This window comes from Drosophila hydei, unplaced genomic scaffold, assembly GCF_003285905.1.
Source record: "Drosophila hydei strain 15085-1641.00,03,60 unplaced genomic scaffold, DhydRS2 tig00008130-arrow-arrow-pilon, whole genome shotgun sequence".
Lineage (NCBI taxonomy): Eukaryota > Metazoa > Arthropoda > Insecta > Diptera > Drosophilidae > Drosophila > Drosophila hydei.
The window spans coordinates 415,021-428,425 of NW_022045839.1; the positions used below are offsets into that span (position 1 = coordinate 415,021).

General features: G+C 33.6%; 6 protein-coding genes across 6 annotated transcripts; 1 reads left to right on the forward strand and 5 right to left on the reverse strand.

The window, feature by feature from the left end:
* On the reverse strand, positions 1 to 1,067 carry LOC111600102 (uncharacterized protein C6orf136 homolog). Its single transcript, XM_023316063.2, has one exon. The coding sequence runs from the start codon at positions 891 to 893 to the stop codon at positions 69 to 71; it is 825 nt and encodes a 274-aa protein (XP_023171831.1). The 5' UTR covers positions 894 to 1,067; the 3' UTR covers positions 1 to 68.
* A 621-nt stretch (positions 1,068 to 1,688) lies between these two features.
* LOC111600092 (stomatin-like protein 2, mitochondrial) lies at positions 1,689 to 3,447 on the forward strand. Its single transcript, XM_023316031.2, has 7 exons — positions 1,689 to 1,803; positions 1,859 to 1,957; positions 2,022 to 2,229; positions 2,296 to 2,495; positions 2,557 to 2,701; positions 2,849 to 2,964; positions 3,160 to 3,447. The coding sequence occupies exons 1-7, from the start codon at positions 1,762 to 1,764 to the stop codon at positions 3,424 to 3,426; spliced, it is 1,077 nt and encodes a 358-aa protein (XP_023171799.1). The 5' UTR covers positions 1,689 to 1,761; the 3' UTR covers positions 3,427 to 3,447.
* Positions 3,448 to 3,767: 320 nt separating this feature from the next.
* Positions 3,768 to 4,824, reverse strand: LOC111600140. The gene is made up of 4 exons (XM_023316116.2): positions 4,783 to 4,824; positions 4,259 to 4,452; positions 4,125 to 4,204; positions 3,768 to 4,069 (listed from the first exon to the last, which is right to left on the reverse strand). The coding sequence occupies exons 1-4, from the start codon at positions 4,822 to 4,824 to the stop codon at positions 3,768 to 3,770; spliced, it is 618 nt and encodes a 205-aa protein (XP_023171884.1).
* A 537-nt stretch (positions 4,825 to 5,361) lies between these two features.
* On the reverse strand, positions 5,362 to 7,082 carry LOC111600084 (senecionine N-oxygenase). Its single transcript, XM_023316023.2, has 5 exons — positions 6,843 to 7,082; positions 6,591 to 6,777; positions 6,276 to 6,447; positions 5,659 to 6,194; positions 5,362 to 5,529 (listed from the first exon to the last, which is right to left on the reverse strand). The coding sequence occupies exons 1-5, from the start codon at positions 7,025 to 7,027 to the stop codon at positions 5,362 to 5,364; spliced, it is 1,248 nt and encodes a 415-aa protein (XP_023171791.2). The 5' UTR covers positions 7,028 to 7,082.
* Positions 7,083 to 8,322: 1,240 nt separating this feature from the next.
* Positions 8,323 to 9,747, reverse strand: LOC111600109 (AP-3 complex subunit sigma-2). Its single transcript, XM_023316071.2, has 4 exons — positions 9,608 to 9,747; positions 9,170 to 9,261; positions 8,499 to 8,919; positions 8,323 to 8,439 (listed from the first exon to the last, which is right to left on the reverse strand). Exons 1-3 carry the CDS (start codon positions 9,674 to 9,676, stop codon positions 8,505 to 8,507), a joined length of 576 nt encoding a protein of 191 aa, XP_023171839.1. The 5' UTR covers positions 9,677 to 9,747; the 3' UTR covers positions 8,323 to 8,439; positions 8,499 to 8,504.
* Positions 9,748 to 10,480: 733 nt separating this feature from the next.
* Positions 10,481 to 13,395, reverse strand: LOC111600042 (5-aminolevulinate synthase, erythroid-specific, mitochondrial). Its single transcript, XM_023315967.2, has 2 exons — positions 12,046 to 13,395; positions 10,481 to 11,004 (listed from the first exon to the last, which is right to left on the reverse strand). Exons 1-2 carry the CDS (start codon positions 13,283 to 13,285, stop codon positions 10,628 to 10,630), a joined length of 1,617 nt encoding a protein of 538 aa, XP_023171735.2. The 5' UTR covers positions 13,286 to 13,395; the 3' UTR covers positions 10,481 to 10,627.
* Between the last annotated feature and the right edge of the window lie 10 nt (positions 13,396 to 13,405).

Here is a 13,405-nt window from a genome sequence, read left to right on the forward strand (position 1 = left end):
TATTTAAAACAAAAAAATTTTATTTGTTAAGTAATCTTTGACACACATTTGATGTGGCCCTAACTATTTTAGTTTAATTTCGTAAGTGGGTACAATAAATATTCATTAGGATGAAAATTGATCTTTTGTGATACCGTCGCCGTTGCCGCCACGGATCCAGTTGGTAACGCTGAACCGGAAGCGCTGCTAACGATTTCGCGACTCTCATCTGGCATTATTTTGTCAACGATATGCTTGCCAATTAAGCCATCATCGCCAAGGAAGCATATCGAATATCCATCGTACCACGCCTCCTGGTCTTTTAGGACTTCTTGTAGCTGCCACACTTTGTATTTCCAAAATTGAAACATTACTTTTAAGCCTGATATGCCCCTCACTCGCCATCTGATCCGAACTGTACAATCTTCGTGATGTTTCGTTATTTTTAATATCTCGAATTTAACATACGCATACTTCAAATGACCCACGGTTCGTAGAATCGCGATTTGCTTAACATAGTGGTACAGACCTACCGTATATTTGCCAGTTATGTTATTTTGAAATATTAAATTTGGACTATATATGGAATAGTCAAGGGGCTCCACAAACAGTTTTGGCAACGTACTCTGCAGGACATTGAAAGCGCGATCTAAATCCTCAGAGCTTTTATTGTGTTTGTTATCCAAGTCCGGGTTGTTCTTTGGTTTGTTTTCGCGATTGTTTTCAGAAGCGGTTTGTGTAATACTGCATTTCTGAATTAAAGGAATTGTGCATTTCACTTGTGTTACGTATAACCGCCGCAGAATGGACGTCCATGACCGTTGCCTGTGACACCATCCATTTAGACTAATAATCTTTGCTCCACGCATCATTATGATTGAGTTCTGTACAAATAGCGACCGCAGGGATTGCATTACATATGTTTCAGCATACAATTTAGAATAGAATCTTCTTAAATACTACGTTCCTATTTTAATGACAGGTCGAATAAATCAACGCTCAACAATTCCACGGATTTTCTATCAATGACAATTTATATAATATAATCAATATTAAATATTAGCTAAGGTTAGAAATCCGAATTGCTTATGATAAGTACCATAATGATAGAACTGGAATATATATAAACTATCGATAGGTCGCACATATGATATTGTTGAAGAATATCGATAGCTCTGTGAAGGAATGTATATTGAGTAGTAACGGTCACAGGAACAATTTCGATACTAAAGCTCAACACAGCAAATATTGAGAGCTAATGCAATTTTAAGAACATCTAATGAGAATGTGTCAGAATGGGATGTGATTTTAAATGGAACAGAAAAAATAAATATATATAATATAAGAAATTTCTAACTGCAATTTGCATTACATTTCGAAAATAAGTTATTTATTAGTTAATTACACACTGATTGCTTTTTAAAATATAGAATTTTGTTATTACTTGTTTCCACATCTCAGTGATATGTACCTATTGTTAGAAGATAATACTCATAAAAATGTAAAACAAAAATATTCCACTGCAGCGTTAATATTATGAAAGAGCGTTTATAACGTAGTGCCTTCCGCACAAAACACATTAAAAAAAAAATTGTAGTTGTAAATTATTTCACAGTCACCACATTATCAATAACTTCTATACCGACAAAATTGTGACAGTGGAAACGTCGCATAAAGTGATGGAAAGCCGGTCAGTATTATGATCGAATCACCCTGTGCCCAGGAACATGATGTTAAGTAAATTATATTATTTGTCTAGTACCAAGGTCTGGATATTTGAAAATGTCTAGGTTACTATTTTCAGCGCGTACATTAATGCCGCAAGTAAGTATAATAACAATTAAAATATTATGTAACTAATGATATAATGATACTTTAGAAAGAACTTCTGATTGCCGGCACGAGCATTGTTAAGCAATTAAGAGGAAAAGCCTCGACTCCAATGAACACAATTGTGATGTTTGTTCCACAGCAAGAGGTAAACGAAATACAACATTTTATATTAAATAATTAAAATTTTACTATGACAATATTTAATAAAGGCTTGGGTAGTGGAACGTATGGGAAGATTTCATAGAATTTTAGATCCCGGTCTCAACATACTCGTACCCGTCGCCGATAAAATCAAATATGTTCAAAGCTTAAAGGAAATTGCGATAGATGTGCCCAAACAAAGCGCTATAACATCCGATAATGTGACACTCAGCATTGATGGTGTCCTTTACTTACGTATTATAGATCCGTATAGAGGTATGATATACAAATTATTACACAATTCATTAAGAAGCGTAAGAACATAACGTTCGTTCTTTTTAGCTTCCTATGGTGTAGAGGATCCCGAATTTGCTATAACGCAACTTGCGCAAACAACAATGAGATCTGAGCTCGGAAAAATGTCATTGGATAAAGTGTTTCGAGAGAGAGAATCCCTAAACGTTAGCATTGTCGATTCCATAAATAAAGCCAGCGAGGCTTGGGGCATTGCCTGTTTACGTTACGAAATCAGAGATATCAGGGTAAAGCTATTTAATATTTAAAGTAAGTTCCAACACATATGTTCTTCTCTAAATCAATTAGTTACCGACAAGAGTCCATGAAGCGATGCAAATGCAAGTCGAAGCTGAAAGAAGAAAACGAGCTGCCATTCTGGAATCAGAAGGTGTACGAGAAGCCGAAATCAATATTGCTGAAGGCAAACGAAAATCAAGAATATTAGCATCAGGTATATACAACTTTGTACATTATTCAGACAAGTTTTGAAGGCTGTCATAAAATAGTATGTTACGATTACTCCACTATTTTCACTAGCGCCGTTTTCCTTGCTTAGACATAATTTATTGATATATTTACAAATAAATTATATTTGCAGAGGCTGAACGACAAGAGCACATTAACAAGGCAAGCGGAGAGGCTGCTGCCATGATTGCTGTCGCCGATGCGCGAGCTCGTAGTCTTCAAGCTTTATCCAAATCATTAGCACATACGGTAAGAGAACACTATGTCAGCGATATGAAACCTAAGCAAGAAAGAAAATAAGGAGTTATCTATTATCTAACTGACTTCAGATTCAAAATACAAAAGTATGCCTAGACAAAAGCAATTACTTGGTTAGATGATTTCTACAAATGTTTGCCTAAATGATTATTTAATAATATGCTTCTATATGATCTCTCATTATAGGACGGTAGAAATGCAGCATCTTTAACTTTGGCTGAACAATATATTGAAGCTTTTGAAAAGTTAGCAAAATCAAACAATACGATGATTTTGCCATCAAATCCAGGAGATGTAACTGGGCTAGTTGCTCAAGCATTGGCTGTGTACAATACTGTTTCGAACCAGGGATTTGTATCGCAAACTCAAAGTAATGAGCCATGCTTCAAAAAAAGTGTAGATTATAATCAACTTAATGAAGAAAAAGCCGCTGTAAAAATTAATATTGAATAAAATCAAATTTTAGTAACAAATCGCAAATCATGTGATTATTTGCTTCAACTGGTGTATAGGTATATATACTATATATACATATATTAGATTCAATTTTAAATATAAGTTAGAAACTTCAGAATATTTCATTTTTATATAGATTTATAAGTTTTATATATTTTTTTTTATTCTGAATTTCATTCTAATAAAAATACTGAACTTTCCAAAATTACAATCTGAAATCTGAACATTAAAAAGAACAATATAGTATTTAGTAAAATCTGAAACAAAGGTTAACAATTTATTTGTAATTCGTTTAAGTTGCAAACTAAAAGTATAATCTAAACAAAAATTAACAATAATTACAAATCTGTTCGTAGATATTTAAGTTTTTTCACATTTTTAGCAGCTGTTGGATGACAACATTGCTCAAATTGATTCACTTTAGCATTATTTGTTATTTGATAGACTTCCTTGGTGGATGTTTCAATTGCCCTTTCCAAATCTGTTTGAGACATTGCATTCTTAGGATCGGCCATTTGTTTGAAAAATAATAGATCGATGGCAAAGAGAATTGCACAGAGAAAAGTGACAGCGCCAAGAGAATACCCGAAGACTAGAATATTATCTGGTAACTCTTCGATAATACCAAATATTAATAGCCCTAAATAAAAATGATATTTAGATGATTATACAGTTCTAAAAAGTATTAAAATTACCTTGTATGGTGAAAAATAATACTCCAAAGCTCAGTAAAATGATCTCAGTTATGTGATAGTTCCTCGTTTTCTCTTTGAATCTGTTTATATATTGTGAAATACAAATAGAACTTATAGAGCCATCAAATTCTTACCTTGCTAGCAATAATATTATGGAGATATATATATAGCCTATATAGGCGAGATCCCCAAAATCGTCGGCTTCCTTTGTCAATGAAATTGTATTCAGAAGCATCCATTCCGTTAGATTCTTCTTATTGCTGGTCAACAAACGTTCCGAATAGCGATCGGATAACTTCTTGAGAATTGTTGCTGCCACAGTGAAGACCTAGGGGAAAGAAAATGTTACAAAATTAAACTAAAATATGGAAGAAAATAACAAATATTGAATATTAACATACAGTACATTTTCTGTGAATTTATTATATATATATATTCACAGTTGCTCAACAGATAGGAGCAATATAAACAGTTCCAAGAGATTTGGTTTGGGCGTGGCAAGATCTCAGACCTTGCATTGCCAACTATAATCACTTTAACTAGTTATAAATATATCATTTCTAGTATTCAACAAATTTTTTTATTATATTTATTTAAATATATTATAAAACATGCTGTCTGATTTAAAAATTAGAAATTCTTTTAAATATATACTCACAATTTCAAGAAGTTTTAGGCATATGCAAGCAGCAAACTTCATTTTGATTTAACACTGAATAAAGTCAGTTTAAGATTCTCTTGCAGTGGGAATTGCATTGTTCTGGGCTCAGGTCGCTAATTAAAATTTCCATGGGCAGAAAAAATATGAATCTTTGTGAGAATTCCGTTTAAAACAAATAGAATTTAGCGAAATTTGTAGTTGCTAGCTGCAAATATGAAAACTTGGTGATATATAAGAATAAAATTAGCTCAGGTCTAAGATACTAAAAGCTTTGAAACTTAAGATTTTAGGAACCAAGAATAACTAATATAATCGATAGATTATTATTCTGTCTAGGGAACTGTTAACGGCAGTTAATAACTATATTAGGTAAGGTAAGGTAATTTTAAAAATGTTGTATAAATTTAAATCATAATTATTTATTTTTTAATTTTGATTTCAATTTATTTATTTTCTAATTTCATTTTAATAAATTTGTTTATTTTCTTATTTTTTTTTTAAATTTATTTTAATAATTTTGTAAATTCATTTTCATGTTTTTTTTTATTTAAGCATAACACAAATATGAATTTCTTATTAATTAACTTTAATGAATGTTTCACAGTCAATTATCTTGAAGATGTCTTCCCGAAAGTGAAGCAAGTTTTCGTTGAATAAGTTGCTGCTTTCACAATGTAATTTTGCCATAACTGGCTTGATATTCTCGATCTGCGCTGCATTGGCCAATTCTGTAAAATATTCCATCTGAAATGAAATACGCAGATTGGTATTACGAAGTGTTAACAAGAAATAGTGTTCTGTTCGAGAGTGCACGACTAGAAGATACCTGTACCAAGCGAAGGCTAGAAATGAATAATTCGACTGCAAGCTTACCTGATTGTTGCCGAGCATATGTGCCTGTCGCTTCTTGTAGCCCTGGGCTAATAGGTTTTTCATATTCCTTATTGCTTCTTCAGACATTTCTTTCGCTGACGGCAGTTGATTTTTGCCAAAAAAGTAGCTGTAGACAAAGCGTGCCTGCAGATCCATCATTTGCGCGGCGCACACATAGAATGGCAAGCCAATCAGTGCCATTGTCGGGTTTCGTATGTTGATGCAATGTTTGTAAAGCATTTGGACCCAATTGTCCTCGACATAAATGCCAGCATTGATGCTGAGAAACGGAAAGGAATACTTATAGCCGGTGCAGTAGAAAATTGTGTCGAATTCCTTGTAGGATCCATCCACAAAATATGCGCCATTCTCGTTCAACTCCCTGACATCAGGCTTAGTCGAGACGTTCTCGAGGAAAATCGAGTTCGAAATGCCCTCCAAGTGATGGCTAAGCGTGACTTCCTTTGCCGACTTCGATATGATATTCGACAAGTCCAAGGCACTTGGCCCACCGCCAATTACTAAGACGCGTTTTCCTGCAGCAATTGATTGTAAATGATATTATAATATTATAATATTATATATAGATATTATAATTTATTTTATTATTAATTTACCTTGGAAGACGTCGCTCTTCCTATAATCGTGGCTATGCATATAATCGCCTCTGAATAGATTCGCATTCGGAATTTGTATATAATTTGGTGTATGATAATGTCCATTTGCAATGAGGATTTTATCAAAATAGTAATATTTCATAGAATTTGTCAAGAGGTTCTTAACGAGCACCTGGAAAGGAAAATAATACAAGATTATGGCATTATATATAATACGCGTTCGAGTTTCACCATTTTCAAGTCAGTTCCCAGAGATATATCAAATCAGATTTTATAAATCATTAAAAATGGATGTAAATTCTAAATTTTACTCACTTGCCATTTATCCTTTTTCTTCAAGACCCGCAATACGTAGGACTGAAATTTGATATGTTTTCTCAATTGGAAATGATCAGCATAACGATTTAGGAATAAACAAATATCTTGAGACGATATATACGAATCTTTGTTTGCATCGATTTCAAAGTCCGGGAATCCCATCACCTCCTTGGGCAAATTTGTGCTAAATATATATAAATATTATTAACATTTTTTAAAGAAAAGGGTATCTCCTAGTCGCGCACTTACCGTAAATTCTGATACATACTGCTATGCACATCGATGCCATTGACTGTTCCAGTGTTCTCATTATAAACCCAAGTGCCACCAATTTGATTCGAGAGTTCAAAAACTGTCGGAATTTGATTATTCTCAAGTGCGCGCCGAGCACAGCAAAGTCCGGCGGTGCCCGCCCCAATTATACACAAGCTCATTATTCAAAGCTTCGAAGCGATGTTGCCCACAGCAAACAATTTAATTGAATATTACAATCATTTCCATTGCCCTATTAATATAGATCCAGACGGGCCTATGAACAACTAATCTGCACTTCAATCTGAAGCTCAAATATACTCGTTCACTTTAGTCAGAAAGAGTATATTAGTTCGGTGTAATCTGCATCACTGACGAATAGCATCCATATAACATTCAGTATATTCTCTATGGTATATATAATATTCAGTATATTCTCTATGGTATTCGGTATATACAAAAATTATTTAGTATATACTAAATACTGCTTGAGAGTACTGCATGCGAGTATTATGCAGTCGGTTACCCCCTTACTATGCTTTTATTTGTCTTTATAGGAAATGTTCTCATTTTCAATTTCAATTACAAAACCGTCAACTTTCTTATAATATTTTATATTTTTCATTCTGTCTAAATTCACTTCAAACTTTTATTTATCAACAATTTGAAATTAAGATTTTATAGCGTCTCCGAGAACTGCATATCGGAACATGAATTATTTGTTTTTACATATTTTTCAACGGGAAATTTATCAGCAAAACAATTTCATTAGCAGACGGCAGCCGAGTAACAAATGCTCTGCTCTCAAAAGTAAATAGAAATATATATAAAATATCTCAGCTTTAGCTAGATTCTGTGACTTAAACAATGAAACTGATACACTGATTATACATATTCTTCGAGTTTTAAATAGAATCTTATGTTTTTTTGATATTTTTTTCTGCAGGGCAATTCGATTGCCAATGAATTCAAATCTTCGCATCCGCAAGATAAGCTTGCCTGTCAAGTTTTAATCTACAATTCAAATCGTGGAAAAAATTCAGTACACAAGGAATCACACTGAATCGGAATACATATTTACGTAGGCCAGCAGAAATAAACGCATTGATCAAATTACAATATGTTTTTATAGAATCAGAAATTGGAATCTGCCGCCACGCTGCATACAATCATAAATATGTAAACAAACAGCTACAAAATCGATTCTTCGAATAACATTTCATATAGACTTTACAATATTTTATTATACTTACTTTTTTATAGGGTATAAATCAAATGTTAACGAATTAACAAAGTAAAGAAACGATTTGAGAGATACAAATATTTCAAATTTTAATAACAATTCTGAAAATAAGCTTTTTTAATATTTAAATTTTGTCACATTGTCAAGTGAAATCGGGGAATGTCTAAACATTAGTGGGTGGACAGCTTATATTCAATATTACATTAACATTTGTTCATCTATTATAATAATTGCTAAGCTTTTTATAATAATTGTTTGTTCTTTCTTTATTATATGGACAATATATATTAAATTCAGATTTCATCTATTAGTACTTAAATTACTAATTTAATAATATTTGTAGAGGCAGACCTGTTGGAAGAGTACAATTTTATTACGCACATCAAATCAAAGATAATTCCCGAACTTACCTTCAATCAAAATTTCAAGTCCTTTATAGCCTGTGGAAGGTCTGGCAGTTTGATGTCCTTGATTTGCTGTGGAATGTTCATGCTTTTGACCACGCTAACAGCACGCGCTGGTGCCGCTGAGATTCCTGATTCCTGTTTGATCAACTTATTTTGATCTTCTATCCTCGTTATTATATCATTCATATTTGTTTGCAGCACCATTCCGCCCATAACTAGCTCGGACAGGATATGATGCACGGCATCAGCGTGAAATATCAAATCCAATTCACACACATTTTCGAAACACTTATCCAGAGTTTCGACAAACACTTGTATCAGATCCAGTATCCCTAGCTCGCTCTCCGAGGAGTCAACGCAGAATACAAAGTATAGTGTGGCATAGTGTCGGTATATCAGTTTGTAATCAGAGCCGCCAATTAAGCTAATAAATTGAAATATGTGATTAATACACAGGAATTTTAAATATTAACGTATTTATTAGCTAACAGAATTTCTTTCTCTCCTACAGTGAATACCCCTGTTGCTAATATTAGCTAGTTTAGTTTAATTTGCCTCGGATAGCTACCTATATATTTTGTGCATATAAATATATAGATATATGTATATTTATATATTTATAAATATTTCCAATTTATTTGTAATTTTTATATTTCATATTATATTATTTTTACCTGCCGCCTTCCAGAAAATTGCAAACGTTGTCATCGCGCTTTGACACTAGTTGAAACGTCTCTTTGATAATTTGTTGTTGCAGATTTTCATCCTAATGTTTAAAATGTGAAATTAGTTAAGCTATTTGCAGTCAGTTTTTTTTATATGATATATATGACATTTATTTAAATTTTTTATAATATAAATCATTTTCAATTTGTTTATTTTTGTCTATGTTTGTTGTTTGTTAACTGCGAAAATAGCCAAGTTTTCTTATAATATGGTAAAGTATGTATTTAACCGTATAATCATCAAAATGAATATATTCGGCAATATTTTTTTTACTAACGACGTATTCAAAACAAACTTCTTCATAGACTCTTATGTTTCAGCTTTTGTTTTCTCTTTTTATTTACATAAAATTGCAGTTTACATTTACTCGAATGCTACATACGTACAAAATACTGATAAAACTTTGAAAGACGAGGTTTCCCATGGTTATTAAATACGAGTATAGCTTTTATCATTTTAATTGTGTTAAAAATCACAAATTAAAGATTCGCAATATTTTATTTGACATATGGTAGTATTGATGTTTATTCTTAGAGATGGCACTAAGTCAATCGCACCGGCAAACCATCGATAGGCTGTATGATTTACTTAAGACATTTCCAATGTGCAGCATTTGCGTTTTGCTTTCGATATAAATTGTAGATCTCGGTATATGTTTTTTAAATATTCAGCGATTGTTTGCTGTTTGTTTCTATTGACGTATGGTAAACTACTAGTTAATAATTGAAAATTTACTTCAATTTCTTTTTTTTATATTGTATTTGCCTCTGATTCGCGCAAACTTTTTTGTTAGCAGAGATGGGTATAATTCCCTATTGGAAACTAAACTCTAAATAAAAATTAATATTAATAAATAAAATACGTATCTCAATTCACGTAATAAAATAATTAGATCAGACCCAATAAAACAAACAGCCGACGCTAGTCAAATTTTCGTGAGACACGCAAGTGCTATTATTACCAGACGACTCTCACAATGAGAAAACATCTGGTCAAGGAGAAACGCAATTTCGGCTAATGATTTATTGCCAAACGTCAGGCGATGTTGACCATTTTTATATCATGCCAAATTAAAAAAATTGTTTAGTAAAATCAATACACCTGAATTTCGTAGACATAAACTCGATTAGTTACATTGTTTGTGCTGCACAAACAATTGATTTTGATCACTCCATATTTCCTTTATCTGCATCTGCTTTTTACCCCTTTTTTGAAGACAGTAAAATAATTCGTTTTTTTTTTTTGATAATCAAGCAATATTTTTACTCTTGTATTTGAAGTTAAGACACCAATTATAGATTTGTTAACATTTAAAAGCAACATCAAATATTATAATACCGTAACCTTTCGTTATTTTTATAATGCACTCAAAAGCCAGCAAAAGGATAAAACAACTTAAAATGTTTCTAAGCTGCCACCGATAACTCTAAGCGTGGGCAATTGGGAATGCCACACTCAAGATCTGGACAATTCTCGTGATGGAAACAGCTGTCGCTGCTGCAAAACATACATCCGTTGGGCGTTAGTGGCACATTTGTTGACAGTTTCAGCGTATCCCACACTTTCTTCAAGTCCAAAACTAGGGCGTTCATCATTTCGAAAGTATGAAAAGGTGTTGGAGCCAAACGAAGTTTCTCTTGACCGCGAGCAACCGTTGGATAATTTATTGATTGCATATAGTGTCCATACTGGTCCATAAGCATATTTGAGATTTGACTGCATATAAGGGGATCTCCAATTTTAATTGGAATAATGTGGCTTGGCGTATCTTCAACGGGGAAACCTGAAATGAATAAAAATATTTCAATTAGTCATTGCAAATGGAGTGATTTATATTATTCTTTATAAATCATTGTTTAAATTATTCGCTGTCTTTACTGTTGTCGAAGCAAGAAACTGGATTAGAATACTGTTTTGCTAAAAAGTGATTGTATTCAAGTTTTAATTTAACATTTTAAGGTTATAATTCACTTTCAAAGCATTTTATAAATATACCACATTAACTAACAAATAGATCGGAACATTCTAGTCGCCTGCAACTATAAATATATTTAAAGAAATTGAAATTTAACAATCGGCGATTACATAATACCATTACATAGGCAAATAACAGAATAGAACAGGCGACTAGCCAAATTATTCAGCAAATACCCTCTATTTGATTTGGGACGACCTTAGTTGGCAAAGTCTGCATATCAAGTTTCAGCAAAGATCCTTAATTATATTCATTCAATATTCAAAATAGTTAAAGACAGCTGTATATAGTTTGGCATGTGCAATAATTCTTTAACGCATTTCGTGTTGTGAATTTTAATTGTTAGCAATATGCATGGCATGAATATATACGAGCATTTATTGCAAATTATACTATTTATATTTATAATACTATCTATAAAAATGTTGTTTATATGAGCAACTGACAATTTGCTCAAAAATATACAATATTTTTGCGCTGTCACCGTTGTCACTAATTTTCTTATCAAGGAATGCTGATTCGACAGTCAAACCGTGATGTAATTATCTGCTTGTTGTAACACTAAGTGGCCAGATTGATTATAAACAATCACAGCGCACATGGCTACATTTTGCCAACTCATGCTAAATGTTAAATTATTTATTGAGCAGAATAAAACAGTAAATAACAGTATATTGCTTTCTTTTAAATATTTTAAGAACCCAAATCGTGCAGCTATGGTGTGATATGTAAATGAATATGATTCACACGACGCAGCTCGTTTTGCCGAATATATCTACTTCATTTGTATGCTAATCATAATGCCAATGACTGATAATCAAATATACAAATATAGAAATGCAACTTTACCTTCTCTCTTGAGTAAATTTTTCAAGTACGAAACATTTCGTTGATGGATATTTCGCAGCTGCCGTCCTTCTTCGGAGGCTAGTATGGTTACTGCTTCAAGGGCACCACAGAGAACAGTTGGCGGCAACGATGTGGTGAATATAAAGCCAGCAGCATAAGATCGCACCATGTCGACCAGCGCTTCAGAGCCAGCTATGTAGCCACCAATATTGCCATATGCCTTTCCTAAAGTTCCAGATATAATGTCCATTTTAGAGAGCACGCCCTCTTGCTCCCCTACGCCAGCGCCATGGTCGCCGTACAAGCCTACCGCATGGACTTCATCAATAAATGTAATAGCACCGTATTCATGCGCAACATCAAGCAGTTCTTCTAATGGGCATATAGCACCGGTCATGGAATGCACGGTCTCGAATGCAACGATTTTCGGTGTCGTCTTATCCACTTGTTGCAGTAGTTGACGCAAATGGTTGACGTCATTATGACGAAAAATGTGTTTGGGTACGCCACTATTTCGTATGCCCTGAATCATAGAAGCATGATTACCAGCGTCGGAGAATATATGACAATTCGGCAGTAATTTAGCAAGCGTAAATAAAGTTGAATCGTTTGCCACAAAGCATGAGGTGAAGAGAAGCGCCGCCTCCTTTTGATGGAGATCTGCTAGCTTTCTTTCAAGGCGCTCGTGATACAATGAGTTTCCCGATATGTTACGTGTTCCTCCGGCGCCAGATCCGTGCATTTCCAAAGCTTCCTTAACAGCATGTTTCACTTTGGGATGCGCTGACATGCCCAAATAATCATTGGAGCACCAAACAGTTATTGGTTTCTCTGTTTGCGAGGAATACTCGAGAGCATGAGGAAAGAGGCCATCGCCAGCTAAGCGATTCACGCGTTTAAAAACACGGTAAGAATGATCTCGTTTCTTTTTTAAAATTTGCTCGTTGAAAAACTTTTCGTAATGGAAAGTCGAATTTGCTTCAGCTGTGCCAGTTTCGTTTGCATGGCCACGTCTTACATCATTTACTGCCGAGCTAGCATCAACCGAATAGCTTTTCGAAGAGTACGACCTTGCGGACTTCACAGAAAATGGAATTGGTGTTAAAAGAGAAAGTTGTTTTTGGGCTGTCTTATTGGATTTGCTGATAACTGGACAAAACACTCCATATGACTGGTACAATATCTCAGCATAATTGCGCAGATAATTTGCACTGAAGCGATTCAGGAACGGGCACTGCATGATGGAGCGAACGTTGTATTAAATGAACTTTATTGGACTCTGACGCAAGTTCAAATTATGCAAGAAAACCAAAACTTGCAAAATATAAATGAGAAAACTAGCGATGATCCAATCAGACGA